Raw genomic sequence first — 24,970 nt, 5'->3', positions numbered from 1 at the left:
GACTTTAAAACAATTAGAGAGTTTAATGGCTGTGATAGGAGAAAACTGAGGATGGATGAATAACATTCTAGTTACTCAACAAAACTAACATAATTGACAAAGAGAAAGGAAGTAAGCTTGTACAGAATAAAAAATATCCAAAATATGCATTCTGTTTGCGACAAGTTCTAAAGTAATACTGTAAAACATGTGGCAAAGCAATTAGGTAAATGTGATATTTCTGTATTTCATCTTCAATAAATGTTCAAAAATTAAAATATGCTTTCACTTTGTTATTATGGTGTATTGTGTGTAGATGGGTGAGAATTATTATAATTTTTAATTCCTTTTTAATTTAGGCTGTAACACAACAAAATGTGGACTAAGTCAAGGAGAATGAATACTTTCTGAAGGCACTTTCTAAACCACATAAAATTCCCTTTAAGTAATAATAATTGTAAATAACTGTGTTTTCATCCAATTACATTGTGTGAAATGTGACCCACTAATCTTTGTGCAAAACATTAAGTTGTTGCAATTAATAACCCTGCATATTTTAAATAGGATGTCTAGAAAGTTGGGACTGAGAAGGCATGGAAAAACACATGCAGAGAGTTTTGAGGGCAAACATGATTTATTATAGGTGGTGCAATAAACATAGGCATATACAGGTTTGTAGCAACTGATAATGTAATAACTGCCAATAATGTAATAGCGGCTAATAATGTAATACATGTTGCATTCATTATGTAATAAATTGCCAATAACCTAATAACGTTATATATCTAAAAAGCTTTTATTACATTATGCATTGATGAATACATTATGGAGTGGGTAAAAGCTTTTTCATTAATAGTGTAATAACTTTAACCAATAATGTAATAACAACTTTAAAAATAAATACTAAATCTATATTCACTCTTTTTCACGCATATCAAGTGTCATGTAATAGCTGACTACACACCAAACCACATTCCTGAGTCGTTATTTGATATTACTAAGGGAATGTAACCAGTGGGCTAATGTTGAAGAGCTCAAATTCATGTTTCTCAACAGACATAAACAGGCAGATCGTGGTATTTAAATCCTGACACACTTAGATATTGCAGATAATACAGTCCCAAAATGTTGTCATATCGACCAGAACATGTCAAATGAAGCTGTGAGAGTAACTTTGTATTAAAACATTTCTTGTACTGGTTGACCTGAAAAAGAAAAATGTGTAACACTTCCATATGTGGCTCATAAGGGGACTGTAAAGGTAAATACATTAAAGTAGTGGAAAAAAACACAGATTTCGGCCTTGGTCCAATGGGTTATGTGTGAGTGAGTGAGTGAGTGAGTGAGTGAGTGAGTGAGTGAGTGAATGAGTGAGTGAATCAGTCAGTCAGTCAGTCAGTCAGTCAGTCAGTCAGCCAGTCAGCCAGTCAGCCAGTCAGTCTGTCTGTGAGTGAATCAGTGAGTTTGTCTGTCTGTCTGACATGAGTTTGGTTCCATCTCCACTCTGAAAGACAAAGTAGCCTGGTCAATCCTGGGATAAGGAGGAGTGGATACTTATGTAAATAAGGTGTTTCTGATTTTATTTTTAATACATTTGCAAAAATGTCTAAAAAACTACTTTTGCTTTGTCATTATGGGGTATTTTGTGTAGATTGATGAGAATAAAATACAAATTGAATCCATTTTAAAATAAGGCTGTAACATAACAATACGTGGTAAAGTCAAGTGTTCTGAATACTTTCCGAAAGCACTGTATCAATGCATCTATCTATCTATATATATGGAACACCTTATGTACACTGTGTGTGTGTGTATATATATATGTCACGGTCGTCATATGGAGGAGACCAAGGCACAGCGTGGTAAGCGTACATACTTCTTTAATCAAAGAAAGAATACTGAACAAACTATACAAAACAACAAAACGAACCGTGAAGCTAATATGGCTAGTGCAGACAGGCAACTAAACATAGAATAAGAACCCACAAAATACCCAAGGAATATGGCTACCTAAATATGGTCCCCAATCAGGGACAACGATAAACAGCTGCCTCTGATTGAGAACCAATCGAGGCAACCATAGACATATAAACACCTAGACTTATATAAACCACTAAACATACAAAAAACCCTAGACAATACAACAACTAAACAATCCACCCTCGTCACACCCTGACCTAACCAAAATAATAAAGAAAACAAAGATAACTAAGGTCAGGGCTTGACAATATACACACACAGTGTACATAAGGTGCTCCATTTTACACATGCAAAATGGCACTGAACTTTTAAAAAACATATATATTTTTTTTTAACTCAATGCCGATTTATGTTGATATTCTTTTTTAACGATAAAAGTTAGAATCAGGAAAATGTGAACACCATGCAATCGCTTGACAGTATTTGGAACTCAGTTTGGATAATATTCCATCTCATGTATTTACATTTTTTACAGCTATTTTGTGTGTTAGCTGAACTATATTTTTTATAAGTGTTTGCTCGTATACAAATTGTGCATGTTATACCTAATTTGCCTCACATTTGTATTTTTTCCCTGACATATTATCCCTATCATCTTCTTGAACATGTCACAGTCCCTCCAGTAAACACACACATGACATTGAAGGCAAGATGTCTGGTCCTTATTCATAGCTTCAGCCATTTGCTATGCAAAAGCATTAAGCATCCCCATTCAGTTGGAGGAGGTGCTCTGTCTGAGTGGTTTGCATAAATGCCATTCATTTCCTCTAAGCAACAACCCACAGGACATTGCACAGACTGTTGAAATTGCTTATCAAGCTGACTAGTTTGACAAAATGAACTGCAAGTACTAACCCATTGAGTCTTTACCATCTGACACGGTCTTACTTCCTTGCTTAACTTTCATTACACATTCATCATACATTTATCTGCATTCATCACGAATCCTAATTCCTGCATTTAATCTGCACCATTCTTAATTTAGAATTTAGCAAGAAATATGTAGATATTTACACACAGAGGGAGGTAAAGTAATCCTTGATTATCTACATTCTGATAACCCACTATAAAAAACCAAGTGATGAGCATTTGTACAATCAGACAACTGATTCCTCACCGTGTCATAGCTTTGTGGCATTTTCTGTTGGTTCAGCCATTTTACTTTGCTACTGGAGTTTACTTACAAGTTTTTTTTCAATTGCTTTTGCATCCGAGTTGCCATTCTTGTTGTCACCTGAGCTGAAGTATTCTCTCACAGTGTTTCTGACAGTTGCTGGCAGTTTTATTCTTACAGTGTGGCTGATTGTGCTTGCAGTTTTGGCATTGGTTTTAGATGATGTCTGGGAGAGAGGGGTGCATCCACCACCCAACTGTTCAGGGACCACCTCACCACAGTCAATCTCTGTTTTAGTCTTTGCTCCTTTCTCCTTGTTGTTGACAGATTGTCTGATTGACACAGACTGAAGGACCAGTGGAGTGTTTTGACCATAGAACACTGTCTGGGGTATGTGGACCTGCACACTCTGACCGAGAAGTTCCTCGTTTTCCTTATGTTCTCTCCCTGTGTCAGACACCAGAGAGACGCCACACTCTTCCACAGATTGATCAGACTGTTTCTTCACCAGCATTCTGTTAGAGGAGGTGTAAAATGTAATTTTTGTCCTCTTCACCTCTTCTTTGTTGACTGCCTGGTTGTTTGTTTTTCTCAGCTGTATGTGTGTAATGGATATTTCTTTGGTCTGGCCTTTTGACTCTGATGTCTCAAACACTTTATCCTTCTGGCTCTGGTGCACCTGCTCCCCACTCCAATCAGATATACAAGTCTCACTGTCATCTGGTTGAGAGACAGGGCTTTGACTATTCTCACCTTTTAAACTATAGAGGCTTTGCGTACGCAACTGGTAGTCTTCTCTATTCTGAATGCTATTAGAACGGTAATGCTCCTTGTCTTCTTCTCTCTCATCATACTTATTATACAAGTCCAAAACCTCGGGTGCCTGAGCCACTGCCACTGGGAATGTCATGCTCCAGTCTTTTGGGAATTTCTTCGGGGTGTCTGGGGTGAGAGGGAGTAACCGTGCCGACGTGCCGAACAGGAAGGGTAGGGAGCTGGGCTCGTTGGGAGAGGACACAGAGTCAGAGCAGAAGGAAAAGGCACTGTCTATGGAGCTCAGAGAGGAGGCAGATGGTGAGGTGGCTGCGGAGGACAGGCTGGAGAAACTGGACCTGTTGGACATGGCCAGCCTCTGGGCAGGGTGCCAGAACCTAGAAGCTACCTGAGGGGACCTCCAGAATGCATACCTAGATCTGCTGCCACCTACCCTGGGGCTGCTGTCCCCCTTTAGTAGCCCCTTAGCGTGGGGTTTGTGTGTGTGTTGGGAGTGGTCTGCACAGCCACACATCACTGCTGCATCGCAGCTGGACTGACGGGCAACAGGAGTGTGAATCTGGCTTTGGGACCCTGACTGGGGAGAAGCCAGAGACACACTGGGTTCTGAGGAGCAGCGGGCTGAGCGAAGACTCTGGGTCCCCATCAGGGAGCATATAGACCCACTGGACAGTGAAGACATAAAGTCTAGATTTCCACAGCTATAAGCACTTTCCTCACTCACATATTGCTTTTTCAAGGAGTCAACCTCATTCAGAAGGCCCAAAATCTCTTTCTCCTCTTTCAAGACCAGTTTCCCTGGAGACAGGAATAAAGGTTCCCTGTTAGGAGAGTGAAGTCCTCCTTGCTTCTCCCAGTCCCAATCATCAGACAAGTAGAGCTGCTGGTAAGACTCCACTGAAAGAAAAAACACAAGAGGATCAAAGCGAGACCACATGGTTACTGTGAAAATGCAAAAAAAGAAAAGAAAATCAACCATATGTTATCTAACAAAGATCTCACCCATGACATCGTCTACAGTTCCTTGTTCACAATTTGTCTCAGTAAAAATGCACTCAACATCTTTACCAAAAATGGCCGGGGTGTTTTCAATGAGTAGCTGGATGAGAGCTGCAACCTGCAATGGAGACATGAAAACACATTGAGGCAGAAAGCGTTAACAAATAGGGGATACAGGAGATGAACATACACTATCTGCTCATGCTAACTACAACACCAGTGTCATTAATGGGGTCCAATGAAAATGACTTTCAATTCAGTGTATTATTCCAATTTACACAGAACATAAACAATTTATACAGTGAGCTCCAAAAGTATTGGACAACAAATATTTGTTGTTGTTTTGGCTTCAGATTTGAAATGATTAAATGATGAGGTTAAAGTGCAGACTGCCAGCTTTCATTTGAGTGTATTTTAATCCATATCGGGTGAACCGTTTAGAAATTAGAGCACTTTTGTAGATAGTCCCCCCATTTTAGAGGACCAAAGGTATTGGGACATATCTACATTATGTGCATTATTAAAGTAGTAGAATGTTACTTATTTGGTCCCATATTCATAGCACGCAATGACAACATCAACTTATGACTGTACAAACGTGTTGGATGCATTTGATGTTTGATTTGGTTGTGTTTCATATTATTTTGTGCCCAATAGAAATGAATGGTAAATAATGTATTGTGTCATTTTGGAGTCACTTTTCCGTAAATAAGAATATAATGTTTCTCAACACTTCTACACTTATGTGGATGCTACCATGATTATGGATAATCCTGAATGAATGGTGAATGATGAGTGAGAAAAGTTACTGAGGCATAAATATCATGTGATATTTGTGCATCTGTAACTTTCCCACTCATAATTGTTCACGATTCATTCAGGTTTATCCGTAATCATGGTAGCATCCACATAAGTGTAGAAGTGTTGAGAAACATTATATTCTTATTTACGGAAAAGTGACTCCAAAATGACACAATACATTATTTACCATTCATTTCTATTGGGCACAAAATAATATGAAACACAACCAAATCAAACATCAAATGCATCCAACACGTTTGTACAGTCACAAGCTCAATGCTTAATGCAATCATTGCGTACTAGGAATATGGGACAAAATACTTAACTTTTTACTACTTTAATACACAAGTGAATTTCTCCCAATACTTTTGGTCCCCTAAAATGGGGGACTATGTACAAAAAGTGATGTAATTTCTAAACGGTTCACCCGATATGGATGAAAATTCAAGCTGACAGTCTACTCTTTAATCCTTATAGTCCTCATATCCAAAGTGTTGGAGTACAGAGCCAAAACAACAACAAAATGGTCACTTTGATGTTTTAAGAACTCCTGAGAACTGTTTTTTTTTAATCTTTGTGATGTTTCACAGCAACACAAACGTCAAACAGTCATTCAATGTTCTGACGTTTAATTGGCATAAGAATCGCATTGGCCAAATTGTGTCGCAGACAAAAATGTACCAGTTAGACTTTTTTTGATCCTCTGCAAATTAAACTTAATTGATTTCTTAACCTTGACATCATGTTGCCTTTTAAAATGATTATTTTAGCAATAAGCTACTGAAGAGATGATGCCTATTCCAAAATGTGATGATGCCTATTCCAAAAGCTGCACCGAATACGAAACCACTGGACACACACTGGTTGAATCAAAGTTGTTTTCATTTCATTTCAATAAATGACATTGAACCAACATGGAATAAATGTTGAATTGACATCTGTGCTCAGTGGGAACTGACAATTTCAGCATATACTGTATACATTGAATTGTATATTTTGCATAATCATTATATTTTGCATTAATACATAAACTCAGCAATTCACTAGGGATTTATTACTGCATTTGTGTGTTTCATTGAAGCCTTAATAAAATATTATATATTTGACTATATTTATAAAATAGAATAATAGATAACATGCTCACTCTCATATTATTTTTCAGAAGTTGTCGGGTGCTAGATTCTCATAGTCCATAGCAATAGAGATGGTCTGCACACAATAAATAATCTTCAATAATTCATTTATTTATCTGTGTAAGAAATACAGAGAAATAATAGAATACATTAATTATTGAAGATTATTTATGGTGCTTATAAAATGTCAGTAGGGTACTATTGTTGTTGGGCAGGGGATCCCTAAGCAGATCTACCTTTTTAGTGGACTGACTCTCCTCCTCTGGCCCTTTGGGCACGGGCAGCCACAGCATGTTGGGAGCGATACAGAGAGACAGGTTCAAAGCGTTCATCTGGTTCTCCTGCGAGCTCTCCTGGATGTGATAAAGAATGGCGAACAGGTAGCGGAGCAAGGTAACATTATCCTCTGGAAGCTGGCTCAATAGCCTGAAGGGGACAGACAATGGAGTGCCATTAATACCCTAGCGGCTAATTGAGGCCAGTAATGTAGAGAGGAATGGGTGAGTGGCTGATGCAAACACCCTAGTGAATGTGTTCTGACGTTCATATACCATTCTTTAGTCTGTCTCTGTCTTTAGTAAATTCCACTTCTGCACAGTACATACAGTAAATTTACTTGGGGAAGAACACATCAATAAATATATCTCTTCATGTTGTTGAAGTTGCTCTAATGTGCCGAATGTGTGTTTTTCAAAGATATTAAGATAAAGAAACAGATATTGAATGACTTTGAAACAGGACATGAAGTGCTGAGAAGGCTATTGGAATTAAAAAACAAGCAATACAGTTCTGTGTGTTTTTCTAGATGCACAAAACGATTTAATGAATTTAGCTGAATTGCAAACCACTGCTCTTCTATTCTATTGAGGGCATTTAGCCTCTATTAAAGACAATTCTTTGATATGTCCTTTTTTTCACTTTTCTGCCAGTCACAGGTTTCAAGATTTAAATTATTGTGTGCATTCTGTTGTACAATTTTCAAAATTGTTCTGTTTCTGCTCACATCTATAGCTCAGTGTTACCCAAATGTTTCCTATCTATTTATTGGCAATTTATTACATTATCAGCATTATAAATGTAAAAATTATGAACCGCTATTACATTATTGGCAGTTATTTCATTATCGGTTGCTACATTATTGGCAGTTATTTCATTATCAGTTGCTACAAGATCTGAAAAGAGCAATTATTTCCCTCCCTGATTGTTACACAGTGATATGAAGGTTCACACCATATTGGATTCTTGTTAACAGTTGCTGTTCTTAGTGTTCTAGGATAAAACATGCATAAAAACAGACAATGATTAAAGTGGTGCAGTATACATGCATTATAAATAAAGGTTCAAATCCAGGCATGTCACATGATTGCACAAAACACAGGGTCCTAGTTATTACTGTATGTGTTTAAGACTGTTATACAGTGCATTCGGAAAGTACTCAGACCCCTTGACCTTTACCACATTTTGTGACGTTACAGCTGTATTCTAAAATTGATTAAATCATCCCCCCCCCCCTCAATCTTTACACAATACCCCATAACAAAAACATATTTTTAGAATTCTTTGCAAATGCATAACAGATAAAAAACTGAAATATCACATTTACATAAGTATTCTGACGCTTTACTCAGTACTTTGTTGAAGCACCTTTGGCAGCGATTACAGCCTTGAGTCTTCAGGGAAATGACGCTACAAACTTGGCACCACTGTATTTGGGGAGTTTCTCCCATTCTTCTCTGCAGATCCTCTCAAGCTCTGTTAGGTTGGATGGGGAGTGTCGCTGTACAGCTGTTTTCAGGTCTCTCCAGAGATGTTAGATCGGGTTCAAGTCCGGGCCCTGGCTGGGCTACTCAAGGACATTGGCTGGGCGGCCAGCTCTCGGAAGAGTCTTGGTAGTTCCAAACTTATTCCATTTTAGAATGATTCAATGCTGAAGACATTTCTTGGTACCGTTCCCCAGATCTGTGCCTCGACACAATCCTGTTTCTGAGCTCTACGAACAATTCCTTCGACCTCATGCCTTGGTTTGGCTTTGACATGCACGGTCAACTGTTGCACCTTATATAGACAAAGGTCTACCTTTCAAAATCATGTCCAATCAATTGAATTTACCACAACCAAGTTGAAGAAACAGCTCAAGGATAATTAATGGAAACAGGATGCACCTGAGCTCAATTTCGAGTCTCATAGCAAAGGGTCTGAATACTTATGTAAATAAGGTGTTTCTGTTTTATTTTTAATACATTTGCAAAATTGTCTAAACTATTTTTGCTTTGTCATTATGGGGTATTTTGTGTAGATTGATGAGAATAAAATACAAATTGAATCCATTTTAAAATAAGGCTGTAACATAACAATACGTGGAAAAGGCAAGTGTTCTGAATAGTTTCCAAAAGCACTGTATCAATGCATCTATCTATCTATATATATGGAACACCTTATGTACACTGTGTGTGTGTATATATATATATATATATATATATATATATATATGTCACGGTCGTCATATGGAGGAGACCAAGGCACAGCGTGGTAAGCGTACATACTTCTTTAATCAAAGAAAGAATACTGAACAAACTATACAAAACAACAAAACGAACCGTGAAGCTAATATGGCTAGTGCAGACAGGCAACTAAACATAGAATAAGAACCCACAAAATACCCAAGGAATATGGCTACCTAAATATGGTCCCCAATCAGAGACAATGATAAACAGCTACCTCTGATTGAGAACCAATCTAGGCAACCATAGACATATAAACCCCTAGACTTACAAAAAACCCTAGACAATACAAAAACTAAACAATCCACCCTCGTCACACCCTGACCTAACCAAAATAATAAAGAAAACAAAGATAACTAAGGTCAGGGCTTGACAATATACACACACACAGTGTACATAAGGTGCTCCATTTTACACATGCAAAATGGCACTGAACTTTTCAAAAACAACATAATATTTTTTTTTAACTCAATGCGATTTATGTTGTAATTCTTCTTTAACGATAAAAGTTAGAATCAGGAAAATGTGAACACCATGCAACCGCTTGACAGTATTTGGAACTCAGTTTGGATAATATTCCATCTCATGTTTTTACATTTTTTACAGCTATTTTGTGTGTTAGCTGAACTATATTTGTATTTGTATTTATTTATGTGTTTGCTCGTATACAAATTGTGCATTTAGCTTCTATTAAAGACTAGTCTTTGATATGTCCTTTTTTTCAGTTTTCTGCCATTCACAGGTTTCAAGATTTGAATTATTGTGTGCATTCTGTTGTACAATTTTCAATATTGTTCTGTTTCTGCTCATATCTATGGCTCAGCGTTACCCAAATGTTTCCTATCTATTTTTAAATTAATTTTTTACCCTGTTTTCTTCCCAATTTCATGGTATCCAATTGGTAGTTACAGTCTCGTCTCATCGCTGCAACTCCCGTATGGACTCGGGAGAGGCGAAGGTTGAGAGCTGTGCGTTCTCCGAACCACAACCAAGCCACACTGCTTCTTGATACAGTGCCCACTTAACCCGGAAGCCAGTCAAACTAATGTGTCGGAGGAAACACTGTGCACCTGGCGACCGTGTCAGCGTGCACTGCGCCCGGCCCGCCACAGGAGTCTCTAGTGCGCGATGGGACCAGGACAACCCTGCTGGCCAAACCCTCCCCTAACCCGGACGACACTGGGCCTATTGTGCACCACCCCATGGATCTCCCGGTTGCAGCCGGCTGCGACAGAGCCTGGACTCGAACCCAGAATCTCTAGTGGCACTGCGATACAGTCCCTTAGACCGCTGCGCCACTCAAGAGGCTCCAAATCCCATAGAATAGGTAGCCACCGGACAATCATTCAAGCAGGAAAATCTCAATAAAACAATTGTAAGCAGATCCATTATATCAGAGGTGGGTGCAGAGGGTGGAGTCTTTTGTTTCATCCCTGCTCTAACACAATTGTCTCAGTTCATCAAGGACCATATGACGACTCCTTTATTTTAGCCACTAATCTATTGTTGGTAAACAAATAAACAGATGTATGAATCTCTCACCCTTTTATCAACTCAATCTTGTCTTCAATATCATCAGCCGCCATGACCTCCATCCACTTCTCATACAGAACAGTACTTAGCACACTGCCAGGGATGTTGCGCAGAAAGTCCTGTTCATTCAAATATAAGTCCCAGCAATCAAAATCTATACAGTACAGTATGAAAATAGTTAAAAAAACAACTTTTGGTCCTCCATTTTAACATGTTACTGTTACTGTTGGCCATAATATTTCAGTTTAAAATCCAATGCAGTCTAGTAAATAATCTAAAACACAAGTGAGACTTCAGAAAGCAATTACAGTGATGACTGATGCAGCAACAAACACAGACTCCCCCTCCAGCTGAACACTGTTGCCAGAGTTCAGTCTTTCCTTCAGTTCCCGGCATGTCTTAGCATTGGCTGAGCGCCGGAAGATCCCTGTGGTGGTGGGGCCCTCATGATACAACAGATACAGCATGTCCTGTATGGAGAATAGACCAGACATGTAGTAGTTTGCAGGCGCAATTACAAGCTGTGAATAATTTGCCCACCATGACTGATATTATCCTAATCTTCCCATCATGATTGGAATTATCCTCACTGCTTTCCCAGCATTAGAGATGAATAATTTTGATGGGATCAGAACTCACCATGATGGGTCTGGGTAGATTTCCATGATGACAGATGGAGGACAATGAAAGACCAAAGAGCTTATGAGGAGTTGTGGGGGATTCAGGATATCCACCTCCTTGGCTGCCATGTCCTCTTCTCAGAGCCCAGTCTAACAGAGACTTCTTTCTCTTTATGTGTTTCTGAAAGGAATCTGTTGGAAATTATGAACAGCGCATTCTTTAGAAACTCTGAGCGACAGATATGTGGTTGTCATTCAATCAGACCTGCTTTCAGCCAAACAAAAATATTAAAATGTAATTTTGAGTAACAAATCTGTCACGGCTTCAATAAGTAATGAGTGCAGGAGTCAGGCGCAGAGAGCAGGGTCGTTCAAAAGATGTGGATCTTTACTATTCAAAAAAAAACAAAGAGACGGTCACGCCACACACACAAGGGCGCGTAAAGTCTCATAATCAAACACCATAAACAGAAAAACAACTGGGCCTACTGGGTTTAAATAGCCCACAACCAACCGTAAACACGAAACAGGTGCAACAAATCAGACACAACTAAATGAAACAGAAAAGGGGATCGGTGGCAGCTAGTAGGCCGGCGACGACGACCGCCGAGCGCCACCCGAACAGGAAGAGGCACCATCTTCGGAGGGATTCATGACAAAATCAGCTCAATTCCCAGAGGAGAACACACAAAAACATTTATATATAATGTATATAACGATAACGGAACTCTTTTTGGTGCTACAGTAAAAACTGTAGAACCCTTTTCAAAGATTCTGAAAAGAACCATGTTCATAAGGTTCTATATGTAACCTTGATTTGTGATGTAAAGAACACTTTCCTAAGGTTCTATAAATAACCATTACCAAAAGTTTCTATACTGAACAAAAATATTAACGCAACATGTAAAGTGTTGGTCCCATGTTTCACAAGCTGATATAAAACATCCCAGAAATGTTCCATATGCACCAAAACTTATTTCTCTCAAGTTTAACGCACAAATTAGTTAACAGATAATCCATCCACCTGACATGTGGCATATCAAGAAGCTGATTTAACAGCATGAACATTACGCAGGTGCACAATGCTGGGGACAATAAAAGGCCACTCTAAAATATGCATTTTTGTCGCAAAACACAACGCCACAGATGGCTAAAATTTTGAGGGAGTGTGCAGTTGGCATGCTTACCGCAGGAATCTCTACCAGAGCTTTTGCCAGAGAATTGAATGTTAATTTCTCTACCATAAGCCGCCTCCAACGTCGTGTTAGAGAATTTGATAAGTACGTCCAACCGGCCTCACAACCACAGACCAAGTGTAACCACGCCAGTCCAGGACCTCCACATCCGGCTTCTTCACCTGCGGGATCATCTGGGACCAGCCACTCGGACAGCTGATGAAACTGTGGGTGTGCACAACCGAAGAATTTCTGTACAAATTGTCAGAAACTGTCTCAGGGAAGCTCTCTCCGCGTGCTCGTCATCCTCACCAGGGTTTGGACCTGACTGCAGTTCAGCATCGTAACCAACATCAGTGGGCAAACGCCCACCTTCGATGGCCATTGGCATGCTGGAGAAGTGTGTTTTTCACAGATGAATCCCGGTTTCAACTGTACAGGGCAGATGGCAGAAAGCATGTATGATGTGGGCGAGCGGTTTGCTGACATCAACGTAGTGAACAGATTGACCCATGTGGCGGTGGGCTAAAGACAACGAATACAATAGCATTTTAACGGCGGCAATTTGAATGCACAGGGATACCATGATGAGAATCCCATTGTCATGCCTTTCATCCGCCTCCATCACCTCATGTTTCAGAATGTTAATACACTGTCACAAGGACATGAACACAATTCCTGGAAGCTAAAGGTCCCAGTTCTTCCATGGCCTGCATACTCGCCAGACATGTCACCCATTGAGCATGTTTTTGATTGCCTTGGATCAACGTGTACGACAGCGTGTTCCAGTTCCCACCAATATCCAGCAACTTCCCACAGCCATTGAAGAGGAGTGGGACAACATTGTACAGACCACAATCAACAGCCTGATCAACTCCATGCAAAGGAGATGTGTCTCGCTGCATGAGGCAAATAGTGTTCACACCAGATACTGACTGGTTTTCTGATCCACGACCCTACTTTTTTTTTAAATGTATCTGGGAGCAAGAGATTCATATCTGCATTCCCAGTTATGTGAAATTAATAGATTAGTGAATAATACATTTATATATTTCAATTGACTGATGTCCTTAAATGAACTGTAATTCAGTAAAATCTTTTAAATTGTTGCATGTTGTGTTTATATATTTTTTGTTCTGTTGTTACAACCCTATTCTGGTACTACAAAATGTATATATAATTTGCATGGTGCTGTAAAGTACACTTTCTTATTAAGGTTCTCTAAAGAACTATTCTCAATTTCAAAGGTTCAATAAAAAGTTTCTGCCATATAATATTGTTTTGTGTTGAATAAAAAATCCATAGATGTTATTTTTGTGTTGGTTGACAAGTTGAATCAGGTGTGCTAGCACTGGAATAGATCAAATACATGGAATGGCAGGCTGTCGCCGAGGAGAGGTTTTGAAGAACTTTAATATCCTACAGTTTCTCTGAACCTTAGCTGAACAAGGACATAGATAATAGCTTTTTTTCTGTGCATCGGCAGCACAGAACGGCAGCGTCGGGTAAGCTCATGGGGGTGGTGTGTGTCTCTTTGTTAACATCATCTGGTACGCAATCTCTAATATTAAGGAAGACTTGATGTTCTGCTCGCCTGAGTTAGAATACCTCATGATAAGCTCTACACCATACTAAGAGTTCTCATCTACATTGTTGGTAGCTGTCTAGTTACCAGCACAAAGCGATGCTGGCACTAAGATCGCATTGATCAAGCTGTATGAGGCCATAAGTAAACAAGAAAATGCTCATCCAGAGGTGGTGCTCCTAGTGGCCGGTAATTTTAATGCAGGAAAACTGAAATCCGTTTTACCAAATTTCTACCAGCGTGTCACCTGTGCAGCTAGAGGTGAAAAAACTCTAGATCACTTTTACTCTTCACACAGATATGCTTACAAAGCTCTCCCGTGCCCTCCTTTTGGCAAATCTGACCATAACTCTATCCTCTTAATTCATGATTACAAGCAAAAACTCAAAACAGGGAGTACCAGTGACGCGCTCAATACGGAAATGGTCTGATGAAGTGGATGCCAAGCTACATGACTGAAAAATGTTCTCGGAACTCATCTGATGGGTTTGAGGAGTTTACCACATCAGTCACTGGCTTTGTTAATCAGTGCATCGACCACGTCATCCCCCAAGTTACCATATGTACATACATATCCCAACCATAAGCCACGGGTTACAGGCAACATCCCCACTGAGCTAAAGGCTAGAACTGCCTCTTTCAAGGAATGGGATACTAACCCGACGCTACAAGAAATCCCGCTACGCCCATCAAAAAAGCAAAGCATCAGTACAGTGGCTTGCGAAAGTATTCACCCCCCGGCATTTTTCCTATTTTGTTGTCTTACAACCTGGAGTTTTTGGGGGGTTTGTATCATTTGATTTACACAACATGCCTACCACTTTGGAGATGCAAAATATTTTTAATTGTGAAACAAACAAAAAATAAGACAAAAAAATGAAAACTTGAGCGTGCATAACTCTTCACCCCCCCCCCAAAGTCAATACTTTGTAGAGACACCTTTTGCAGCAATTACACCTGAAAGTCTCTTGGGGTATGTCTCTATAAGCTTGGCACATCTAGCCACTGGTATTTTTGCCCGTTCTTCAAGGCAAAAATGCTCCAGCTCCTTCAAGTTGGATGGGTTCCGCTGGTGTACAGCATTAAGTCATACCACAGATTCTCACAGATTCTCAATTCTCAATCTCAGTCCCAGTCTCGAATTTCCGGAAGACTGAAACAGGTCTCCCCTCAAGAATTTCCCTGTATTTTGCACCACCAATCATTCTTTCAATTCTGACCAGTTTCCCATACCCTGCAGCATGATACTGCCACCACCATGCTTCACTGTTGGGATGGATTTTCTCGGGGTGATGAGAGGTGTTGGGTTTGGGCCAGACATAGCGTTTTCCTTGATGGCCATAAAGCAACATTTTAGTCTCATCTGACAAGAGTACCTTCGTCCATATGTTTGGGGAGTCTCCCACATGCCTTTTAGCAAACACCAAACGTGTTTGCCAGCTTCCAGCTTCCTAAATCAAGTTTTACAGAGGGCAAGATACACAAACTAATAGTATAATAGAGAAAACATGTGGGTTCATATTTAGAAGCAGTGGAAAGCCGCATTGTTATATATATATATATATATATATACACAACCATGAAGATGTCTTGCTCTCAGCATTCTGTAAATTAATGCATATGTTCATGCTACAGTATATACAGTATATACTGTAGCATGAACATATGCATGAATTTACAGAATGCTGAGAGCAAGACATCATCATGCTTGTGTGACACTTGAATGTTGGTCAAAAGGGAAATAAATTAAATAATTCGCTAGCAGGAATGACACCGATAAACAGCGTTCTTCGCTCTCTGCCTGCTGAACACCTGCTCTCACCGTCGTTAACAGAGCTGCTGGAAAACAGTGGAGTATGCTAGTTACCGACACCATGTGCAAACACCGTTTACTAGCACAGTGTTGCTCGAGCCTCCCTCCTGTTGTGTACCGAAGAAAACTGTGCCTGACAGGTAAGGACAAATGACACTGTCTACCGGTCATCCCCACCTCTCGATAGCACAGCAGACGGAAGGCTAGGGCGACATGTGTACTAGCTAGCTTGATAGTTATTGACACAGTGTGCTAGCGAGCTTGATCGTTAGCAACACTGTGTGCTAGCTTGCTAGTTAGCCTCCCACCTAGTGTGTACCAAAGTCCTCCTTGGAGCTAAGCAATCAGTGTGTCTGTCACTCCAGCCTGACAAACACCTGCCCTCGTCATTGTTAACAGAACTGTGGGAAAACAGTGCCCGATAGGCAGGGGAGACAGACACTGTCAAATTAAGTGGACACTTCTGATGACGTATCATGGCGTCTGATCAGTATACACTTGCAGGGCGGAATGAATGATTTTAAAATGGAAATTGGACAGAAATTCCTGACTCGTTCTGCGATGATGCGATGATTGTGTTTTCAGCCACCGGTAGCTTGTGGGTGCTTTATATGCACTACAGTCAATTATAAGTGTATGTCTGTCTACTATAATTATTAATATACGCCTACTGTATGATAGCTAGCAAATTAATTAGCTAACTAACGTTAGCCTGCCTAGCTGGATCTTCTGAAGAAGGAAAATGTTTCATTTCTACAATTTCCAAAAGATAACCAAACAAAAACGTTTTTTTACATTACGTGTTTGTGCCGTCATGTGCATTAGTAGCATCATTTATAACTTATTTGCATTCGTTTTTTCTTACACTTGTATGTTGACTTCTCCATTGAAGTGTTTTTTAAAGTTTTTGCTGACTTTTCTTAGCGGATGTACAATCGTCGCGAATTGAATTATGGAGAGTTTCAGGCCCTGGAGTGAACATAGTTGTGCACTAGCAAAGACGACTAAATACAAGGGCTGAGGGGCTTACGTTGCAAACTTCCCTTGCTTGGCTAATCATTTGGACCACCCTCGGAGATGGCGACGGGAATTCCTCCAAGGGCATAAGGTGAGGTAAGGTAAGTGGATGAGGGTGTGTATTTTAAATGTTTGGACAGCAACCACTGTCCACTGGTATATGGCTAGCTAGCTAGCTAACGTTGTCGCCCCCGCCCATTCTTCTGTGGGGTTTATCTGCAACTGGAATCCAACGTTATTGTGCATTATGCCACCTACTCTGCTGGAGTGCCCCTGCCTAAGTCTGTCCTAAATAAAACGTCTACCAATATAAGTATAAAGAGCAGGAATGCCCTGAATTTCCGTTCACAATTGCACCCTTCTCTGGAGGAATTGTGTGCTACTTGCATGAGTGACAGAGGGTGGCGCTTGCTGTGTGTGGCCTAGGAGCATAAAGCAAGCAACGACGGGAGACATCCTGTCTTGTTTGAGCAGTATAGAGAAGAGTGTTTTTTTTCCACTGGTGCTCCCAAAATGAAACTCCAGGTCTCACAGCTAAATTACCACTTAAAGAGTCATTATGGTTGCACATAGAACCATCACCCTTACCAAATAACTCTTGAAGAATCTTGTTTTCTAAGTCCAGACACAGACAGGGAGAATACAGCCACAAAGGCATACATGAAAAGACAGGGATGTTTGGAACTGATGTGTGTATACAGCCCTTAGACGTGGTATATTGGCCATATACCACAAACTCTTGAGGTGCCTTATTGCCATTATAAACTGATTACTAACGTAATTAGAGCAGTAAAAATAAATGTTTTGCCATACCTGTGGTATACTGGAATGTTGGCCAATCAGCATTCAGGGCTTGAATCACCCAGTTTATAATCATGAATGAATGATGATGAGACCTGGATGGTCAAGTGGTTAGTGCTGCTGCTCCTGGTACACATACATACCGCTGTCACAGTAGGACTGAATCCGGCATATACTGCTCTGTGACCATTATAATTTGTTAAATTAAATACATGTTTCTTGCCATAAATTGTTCATTAGAAAATGTTGACATTACAAGACAGCTGCTGAAAACACCGTTAATAAGGCATCATGCAGAGAAATCTCCATGCATGGTTTTTCAGATATACTTTCCGCATTTGTGCATAGAAATGACTGTGCAAAACAATTCAATTGGCATTTGAGAATACATGATTCGTTATAAAGAGCAGCAAAAAGGTCAGCTATTTGTAAAAAAAAAAATCTCACAATTTTATGCCATGACAGAGAGACAGTATGCTATCACAGAGAGACAGTATGCTATGACAGAGAGACAGTATGCTATGCCTCCAACAAGAAATGGAACATTTAGAACACTGTAATTATTCTAATTACAGGAAGGATATTCTGATAACATCTGTAGAACTACATGTGCTAGCGTGACAGGAAGTTATTTACTATCTCCATTATGAATAAACCACTTCTGTAAAGAGGGCTAGATAATTGACTTGTAGAAACAAAATGCACTAAAGAAAATCACATTTGTTTACCCCTGTGGTGTATATCGGTGGAACCTAAAAATCAATACATGCCAGCATCTCTTTCTCTCTCTCTCTCTGTGAAAGTTAATGAATGATTCACCTGCTCGACCATGTCCTCCCCCCTCAGCCTTTAGCCTAAGGATGAAGCGAGGGCCGGAAGCATCTTTAAGAAGGTGATCAAGGTAGAGGCTCCCATCTACAGTCAGAATGTTGTTGGTGACTGTCAAGGCTTGGCGGTCCATTTCCCTCAAGGAGTTCAGAATAATACTGAAGGGATGCTCATGACCTGTCAGACAAGACACGTGTAGATCAGATCAGGTTTTTTTGTATAGAATTGGAAAATGCATTCACTCCCTGCTGCTACCATTTCTGTTTTAAGGAATAAGGCACAAAGGGATGTGGTAATGGCCAATATACCACAACTAAGGGTTGTTCTTATGCACGACGCAACGCGGAGTGCCTGGATACAACCCTTAGCCATGGCATATTGGCCATATACCACAAACCCTCGAGGTGCCTTATTGCCATTATAAACTGGTTACTAACGTAATTAGAGCAGTAAAAATGAATGTTATACCTGTGGTACACGGGAATGTCAGCCAATCAGCATTCAGGGCTTGAATCACCCAGTTTATAATCATGAATGAATGATGATGTGACCTGGATAGTCAAGTGGTTAGTGCTGCTGCTCCTGGTACACGTACATACCACTGTCACAGTAGGACTGAGAATGGCCTATACTGCTCTGTGACCCATTATCATTTTATCTTTCCTGGTAATCTATCATTAGCTTACTATTTGTTCAAATAAAACCAAAAAATCGAAAGGAGTCAAGAGGCAAGAAGACAAAAATTGAAAGGAGTGATTCAATTATATGAGAGATGCATGATGAATCACAACCCCCTTATAATTACATGGGCTTAAAGAAAAAGCAAATGTTATATAAAAATGCTTGTAGTACCAGTCCTTAGCTATTTTTTTTCAAACTGAGATCACCTCATCATTTCCCAGAGTCTATTTTGTTGCTGCTGATTTAAATGCAGTCCAGTGTATCTCAGTTGGTAGAGCATGGTGCTTGCAACGCCAGGGTTTTGGGTTTGATTCCTACAGGGCACCAGTATGAAGTTGTATACACTCACTACTGTAAGTCGCTCTGGATATAATATAATATACTAATGAGCATTGACTAAATTATATATTTTTCTACCAGCATTGACTTGAGAAAAATAGGTATCTGCCCTTTAGACAGAATAGCATTCGGTTGTATGAGACATGAATTCCAGACACACAAAGGCCCTCATGAATCCCTCTTCCGATCCCCAGGATTCCTAACATGCCTTGGCTTTGTGAGAGGCTCCTGTAGCCAGGTCGCAAAGATTACAGTTTCAAGTCACAAACACTCCATGTGAACACACTAAGATGAGTACAGACAGAACCTGCCTGACTGAAATATTGGTTTGGGTAATCCTTTGACGGGACAGAAACTATGGTCTAAAATCCAAGCCAAGTGTGACTTCATCCTGACTGTTTTTGGAGGCGTGTTTCAGTGCATAGTGATAGTACTATCACATTTCCTCACCGATAAGAGGATATAGGGCTTCCTCTCTCCCTGAGACTACCCAGAGGCGGTAGTCAGTGGGTCTGCCCTATGGGAGTAGAAAAATTATGTTTAGGATGAACATCAGAGTAATCTATAAGCCTAGGCACAGTCAGAGACATGAAATTATAATGTAAAGCATAAAATGTTGTCAATGATCCTTGTGTTCCTTTTCTGATACTCTTTCTGTCTTTTCTAAAGATCTATGAGTAAACATGTAGGCTAGTAGTAGTAGAATTTGATCTAAATTCTAAAGAGTAAACCTTAAAAAAATTGTTTTTAAAAGATTTACAACAGGTGTAATATTGCAGAGCTTGGTAATAGTAATAATAATAATGATATATTACTCTATAATTATAGTAAAATGTTTGTCCATACACATTCTAAACAGAACATTTGGATTACTTATAATAATAGAACAAAGACATAATTAATACAGAAATTGGTGGCAACAACTCACAGTGAGTTTAAATTGTTGGGTGAGGATCCTGATGACTTTGTCAACATCACATGTATTGTCCACATTCACAGTCGTCTAGATTAAAACACAAATAATTCCTTCATAATTTTATAGAATTGGAAAATATTTTCTGAGGTTACTTGAATAAATGTTATGTTAACTAGAAATAGTCATACATGTAATCATATATCATTTAGAATGTGAACATTTGGGGAAAATAATGAATAAGCATCTGAGAAGTATCAGTAGTTGTAGATGAGTGAATTCTCTTACCGTTGCACTATTTCCAATGTCCACGAGAACAACCTTCATGGTGAGATTACTGAGATATTCCACTTCCTTGGATTTGGTGATGTGCCTGTGCCAAATAGCACATGTGGCATATATTAGTGCTAATGTGCGTGCATCAGGTAGGTACAGTACATAATCCTATACATTTAATTTCAGAAGTCATTTTCTATATTGCACATCTGGGTTTTGTAAGTATTTCCTTACCATTGTAAAGTGGTAAGCCACTTCTCCTTTGACTCCGATGAACTGATAGGGAAAACAAATGCCATCTTTATTTCCCCAAAATAGGAATTTAATTAAATGTGAAGTACTAACCAAAAATGATTAGATTGGTGTAGCCTACCTGAGAGTTACCACGTAATTGGTGGTAGGCCAGCCAATGACAAAGGAGTTCTTTGAGCACAGTTTTCTCTCTGCAACCTCTTCCATGCAGGAAGCCAACCATATCTCACACAGCCTCACTCTCTCCTTCCGTTTGCGGCTTGTGGAAGACCTGCAAGACAACAGGATAAATACAAAGATATCAGCAATCTATCAGGACAAATGCAACAGTAATTGCAATCATCAATTCCACTTTATATTTTCATTTTGTTGAAGTGCCCCTCTTGTCCTAAGATACATCTGTACAATTTACATAATGGAGAAAATGATAACTTCTATTACGTCATTGTTAGTTCTCATCTATTTAATTCATCTTGTTCAGTAAGTGAACATTATTTTTATATGCTGAGGACTAACTTTGATTTAGCGATGATGAGTGTGTCACTGAAGAGGAACAAGTGTCTCTCCTGGGTCTGCAGTCCAGTGCTGAGCTGCACGTGCTCTTCCATCACAAACTCTGCACTCTGGGATGTTAGGTTCTGGATCAGCGCTGCTCTTGGTGATGGGACTGGGACGGCATCCCTAAAGACAAAAAACACTCTGTAAAGGGGGTATCATGTCTCTGGCAATGAGACATGCTACTGGACGTTGTTTCCCATCAAACAGGCATTTACAATACGTTCATCACATCACACAAAAAATACACAGGTGTTACATACAGTGCCTTCAGAAAGTATTCATACCCCTTGACTTGCAGTGCATTCGGAAAGTATTCATACCCCTTAACTTGCAGTGCATTTGGAAAGTATTCAGACCCCTTCCCTTTTTCCATATTTTGTTGTGTTACAGTACAGCCTGAATTCAAAAGAGATGAAATAAATAAAAAAATCTCACCCGTCGACACACAATACCCCATAATGACAAAGTGAAAACATAATTTTACAAATGTTTGAACATTTATTGAAAATGAAATACAGAAATATCTCATTTACATAAGTATTCACATCCCTGAGTCAATACATGCTAGAATCACCTTTGGCAGCGGTTACAGCTGTGAGTCTTTCTGGGTAAGCTTTGCACACATGGATTGTACAATACTTGCACAGTATTCTTAAAAAAAAAAATCTGTCATGTTGTTTGTCGATCATTGATAGGCAGACATTTTCAAGTCTTGCCATAGATTTTCAAGTCCATTTAAGTCAAAATTGCAACTAGGCAACTCAGGAACATTCAATGTCGTCTTGGTAATCAACTTCAGTGTATATTTGGCCTTGTGTTTTAGGTTGTTGTCCTGCTGAAAGATGAATTTGTCTCCCAGTGTCGGTTGAAAAGCGGACTAACTAGGTTTTCCTCCAAGATTTTGGCTGTGCTTAGCGCTATTCTCCATTAATTTATTTTGAAAAACTCCCTAGTCCTTGCCAATAACACGCATACCCATAACATGATGTAGCCACCACAATGCTTGAAAATATGAAGTGGTACTCAATGATGTGTTGTGTTGGATTTGTATTCAGGACATAAAGGACACACATGTTTTGCAGTTTTACTTAAGTGCCTTATTGCACACAGGATGCATGTTTTGGAATATTTTTGATTCTGTACAGGCTTCCTTCTTTTCACTCTGTCATTTAGTATTGTGGAGTATGCTGATAATCCATCCTCAGTTTTCTCCTATCACAGCCATTAAACTATGTAACTGTTTTAAAGTCACCATTGGCCTCATGGTGAAATCCTTGAGCTGTTTCCTTCCTCTCCGGCAACTGAGTTAGTTATAGTATCCAAAGTTTAATTAATAATTTTCACAATGCTCAAAGGGATATTCAATGTCTGCATTTGAAAAAAAAACTTTCTACCAATAGGTGCCCTTTGTGAGACATTGGAACACCTCCCTGGTCTTATTAGAGATAATTGTGTGGGGTACAGAGATGAGGTAGTTGTTAAAAAAATCATAATCTTAAACACTACTATTGCGCACAGAGTGAGTCCATGCAACTTATCATGTGACCTGTTAAGCAATTTTTACTCCTGAATTGTTTCATGCTTGCCATAACAAAGGGGTTGAATACTTATTGACTCAAGACATTTCAGCTTTTCATTTTTTATTAATTTGTACAAATATTTCTAAAAACATAATTCCACTTTGACATTATGGGATATTGTTCGTAGGCCAGTGACACAAAATCTCAATGTAATTTTAAATTCAGTCTGTAGCGCAGCAACATTTTGAAAAAGTCAAGGGGTATGAATGCATTTTATACTTTGTAGATGAGGGGAGTTCTTTACTAATTAGTGACCTTAATTTATCAATCAAGTACATGGAAGGACCTAACACTCAGCCCTCCATGGAAAGAGTTTGTCACATGTGCACTACACTCAGGATCCCGAGTGGCGCAGCGGTCTAACATGCTGATTCAAACATTGCACCTACACTCAGTGGTGGATTTATGTATAGGCAACATGGGCAGCCGCCCTTGCGGCGGCACAGGGCACCCGTAATAATAATATTCGTAATGGTGACATTTGCGCGATCAGTTTTCTATCGCTCATTTGCACATCACGTCAATGATTTCATGTCACCGTGTGGGACTGTGGGTCAATTAACCTTGTCGGAGTGGGCACCCTGATTCTAGTTTGTGAGCTAGGTAGGCTACTGTCTGGGAAGGTCTCCCACTCAGAAGTATGAGATGGGGAGGGGGGCGGGGGTAGGTTGACCTCAGGTCTCTCCACTGGAAGCCCGAGGAAGGGGGAGCGGGGGAATCTATCAAATAGCGCACCTCTAACTTTGTACACTACTAATGCAATTAGTTGTGCAATTTAGTTTGTGTGTTTCTGTGGAATAGTGGAATAATCAGGTTCTCTTCTTTATAAGTGTGTTATTCTATTTGTCTATTTGAGTGATATAGGATTTGTGCAATTTAGTTTTATTTGTGTGTTTTTTGTTAGCAATAGGGTAATAGTTTAATAAGTTGATTATCTTATTTGTGTTTATAAACTACAATTTGTTTCTATTTGTCTTTGTTGCTTATTTTTGATATTTATGAGTCTTATTTTTGTATAGATTTTTATATTTAAATCCTTTGGTTTTTATTTGTGGCTTAGAACACTCTGCAAGTAGCCTAGTGGTTAGAGCTTCCTCAGGTAGCAGGAAGCCTAGTGGTTAGAGCGTTGGGCCAGTAACCGGAATGTTGCTGGATTGAATCCCCGAGCTGACAAGGTAAAAATCTGTCTTTCTGCCCCAGGAGCAAGGTAGTTAACCCACTGTTCCCCGGGTGCCAAAGACATGGATATTGATTAAGGCAAGCTAGCAACAGCAAGCTAGCTAAATAGGAAAAATGAGCTTTTTAAAATTTCAAATGTTTTTATTTTATTTTAACCTTTATTTTTATCAGGGAGTCATACTGAGACGAAGGTCTCTTTTACAGATGAGCCCTGAATTACATAAATTACTGTCACGACTTCCGCCGAAATCGGCTCCTTTCCTTGTTTGGGCGGCATTCGGTGATCGACGTCACAGGCTTCCTAGCCATCGCCACTCCATTTCTCATATATCCATTTGCTTTGTCTTGTTCCATACACACCTGGTTTTCATTCCATAATCACTGCATGTATTTAGTCCTCTGTCCCCCTCAATGTCTTTGTGTGTAATTGTTTATTGTTATGTGGATATTGTCAGGCGCCATACTTTTGTTATGTTCCGTGTTTTTGGCACGTTTATGTTTTTATGTGCTATCATTTTTGGACTGGAATTAAAGTGTGC

General features: G+C 39.5%; 1 protein-coding gene across 4 annotated transcripts in view; it reads right to left on the bottom strand.

Moving 5' to 3' along the window:
* Positions 1 to 1,842: 1,842 nt before the first annotated feature.
* Positions 1,843 to 24,970, bottom strand: part of LOC135550524 (rho GTPase-activating protein 20-like) — a 43,244-nt gene continuing 20,116 nt past the window's right edge. For all 4 annotated transcript variants that reach the window (XM_064981430.1, XM_064981433.1, XM_064981432.1 and 1 more), the window contains 13 exons: positions 21,631 to 21,795; positions 21,236 to 21,385; positions 21,097 to 21,138; positions 20,875 to 20,959; positions 20,602 to 20,676; positions 20,124 to 20,190; positions 18,645 to 18,830; positions 11,454 to 11,626; positions 11,123 to 11,284; positions 10,824 to 10,933; positions 7,017 to 7,206; positions 4,850 to 4,964; positions 1,843 to 4,744 (listed from right to left, as the gene is read on the bottom strand). In XM_064981430.1, the coding sequence (XP_064837502.1) occupies positions 3,126 to 4,744; positions 4,850 to 4,964; positions 7,017 to 7,206; positions 10,824 to 10,933; positions 11,123 to 11,284; positions 11,454 to 11,626; positions 18,645 to 18,830; positions 20,124 to 20,190; positions 20,602 to 20,676; positions 20,875 to 20,959; positions 21,097 to 21,138; positions 21,236 to 21,385; positions 21,631 to 21,795 (3,139 nt within the window). In that variant the 3' untranslated portion in view covers positions 1,843 to 3,125. The remainder of the gene's footprint in view (positions 4,745 to 4,849; positions 4,965 to 7,016; positions 7,207 to 10,823; positions 10,934 to 11,122; positions 11,285 to 11,453; positions 11,627 to 18,644; positions 18,831 to 20,123; positions 20,191 to 20,601; positions 20,677 to 20,874; positions 20,960 to 21,096; positions 21,139 to 21,235; positions 21,386 to 21,630; positions 21,796 to 24,970) is intronic.

This window comes from Oncorhynchus masou, chromosome 12 (genome assembly GCF_036934945.1).
Source record: "Oncorhynchus masou masou isolate Uvic2021 chromosome 12, UVic_Omas_1.1, whole genome shotgun sequence".
Lineage (NCBI taxonomy): Eukaryota > Metazoa > Chordata > Actinopteri > Salmoniformes > Salmonidae > Oncorhynchus > Oncorhynchus masou.
This window is presented reverse-complemented; position numbering and strand designations above follow the sequence as displayed.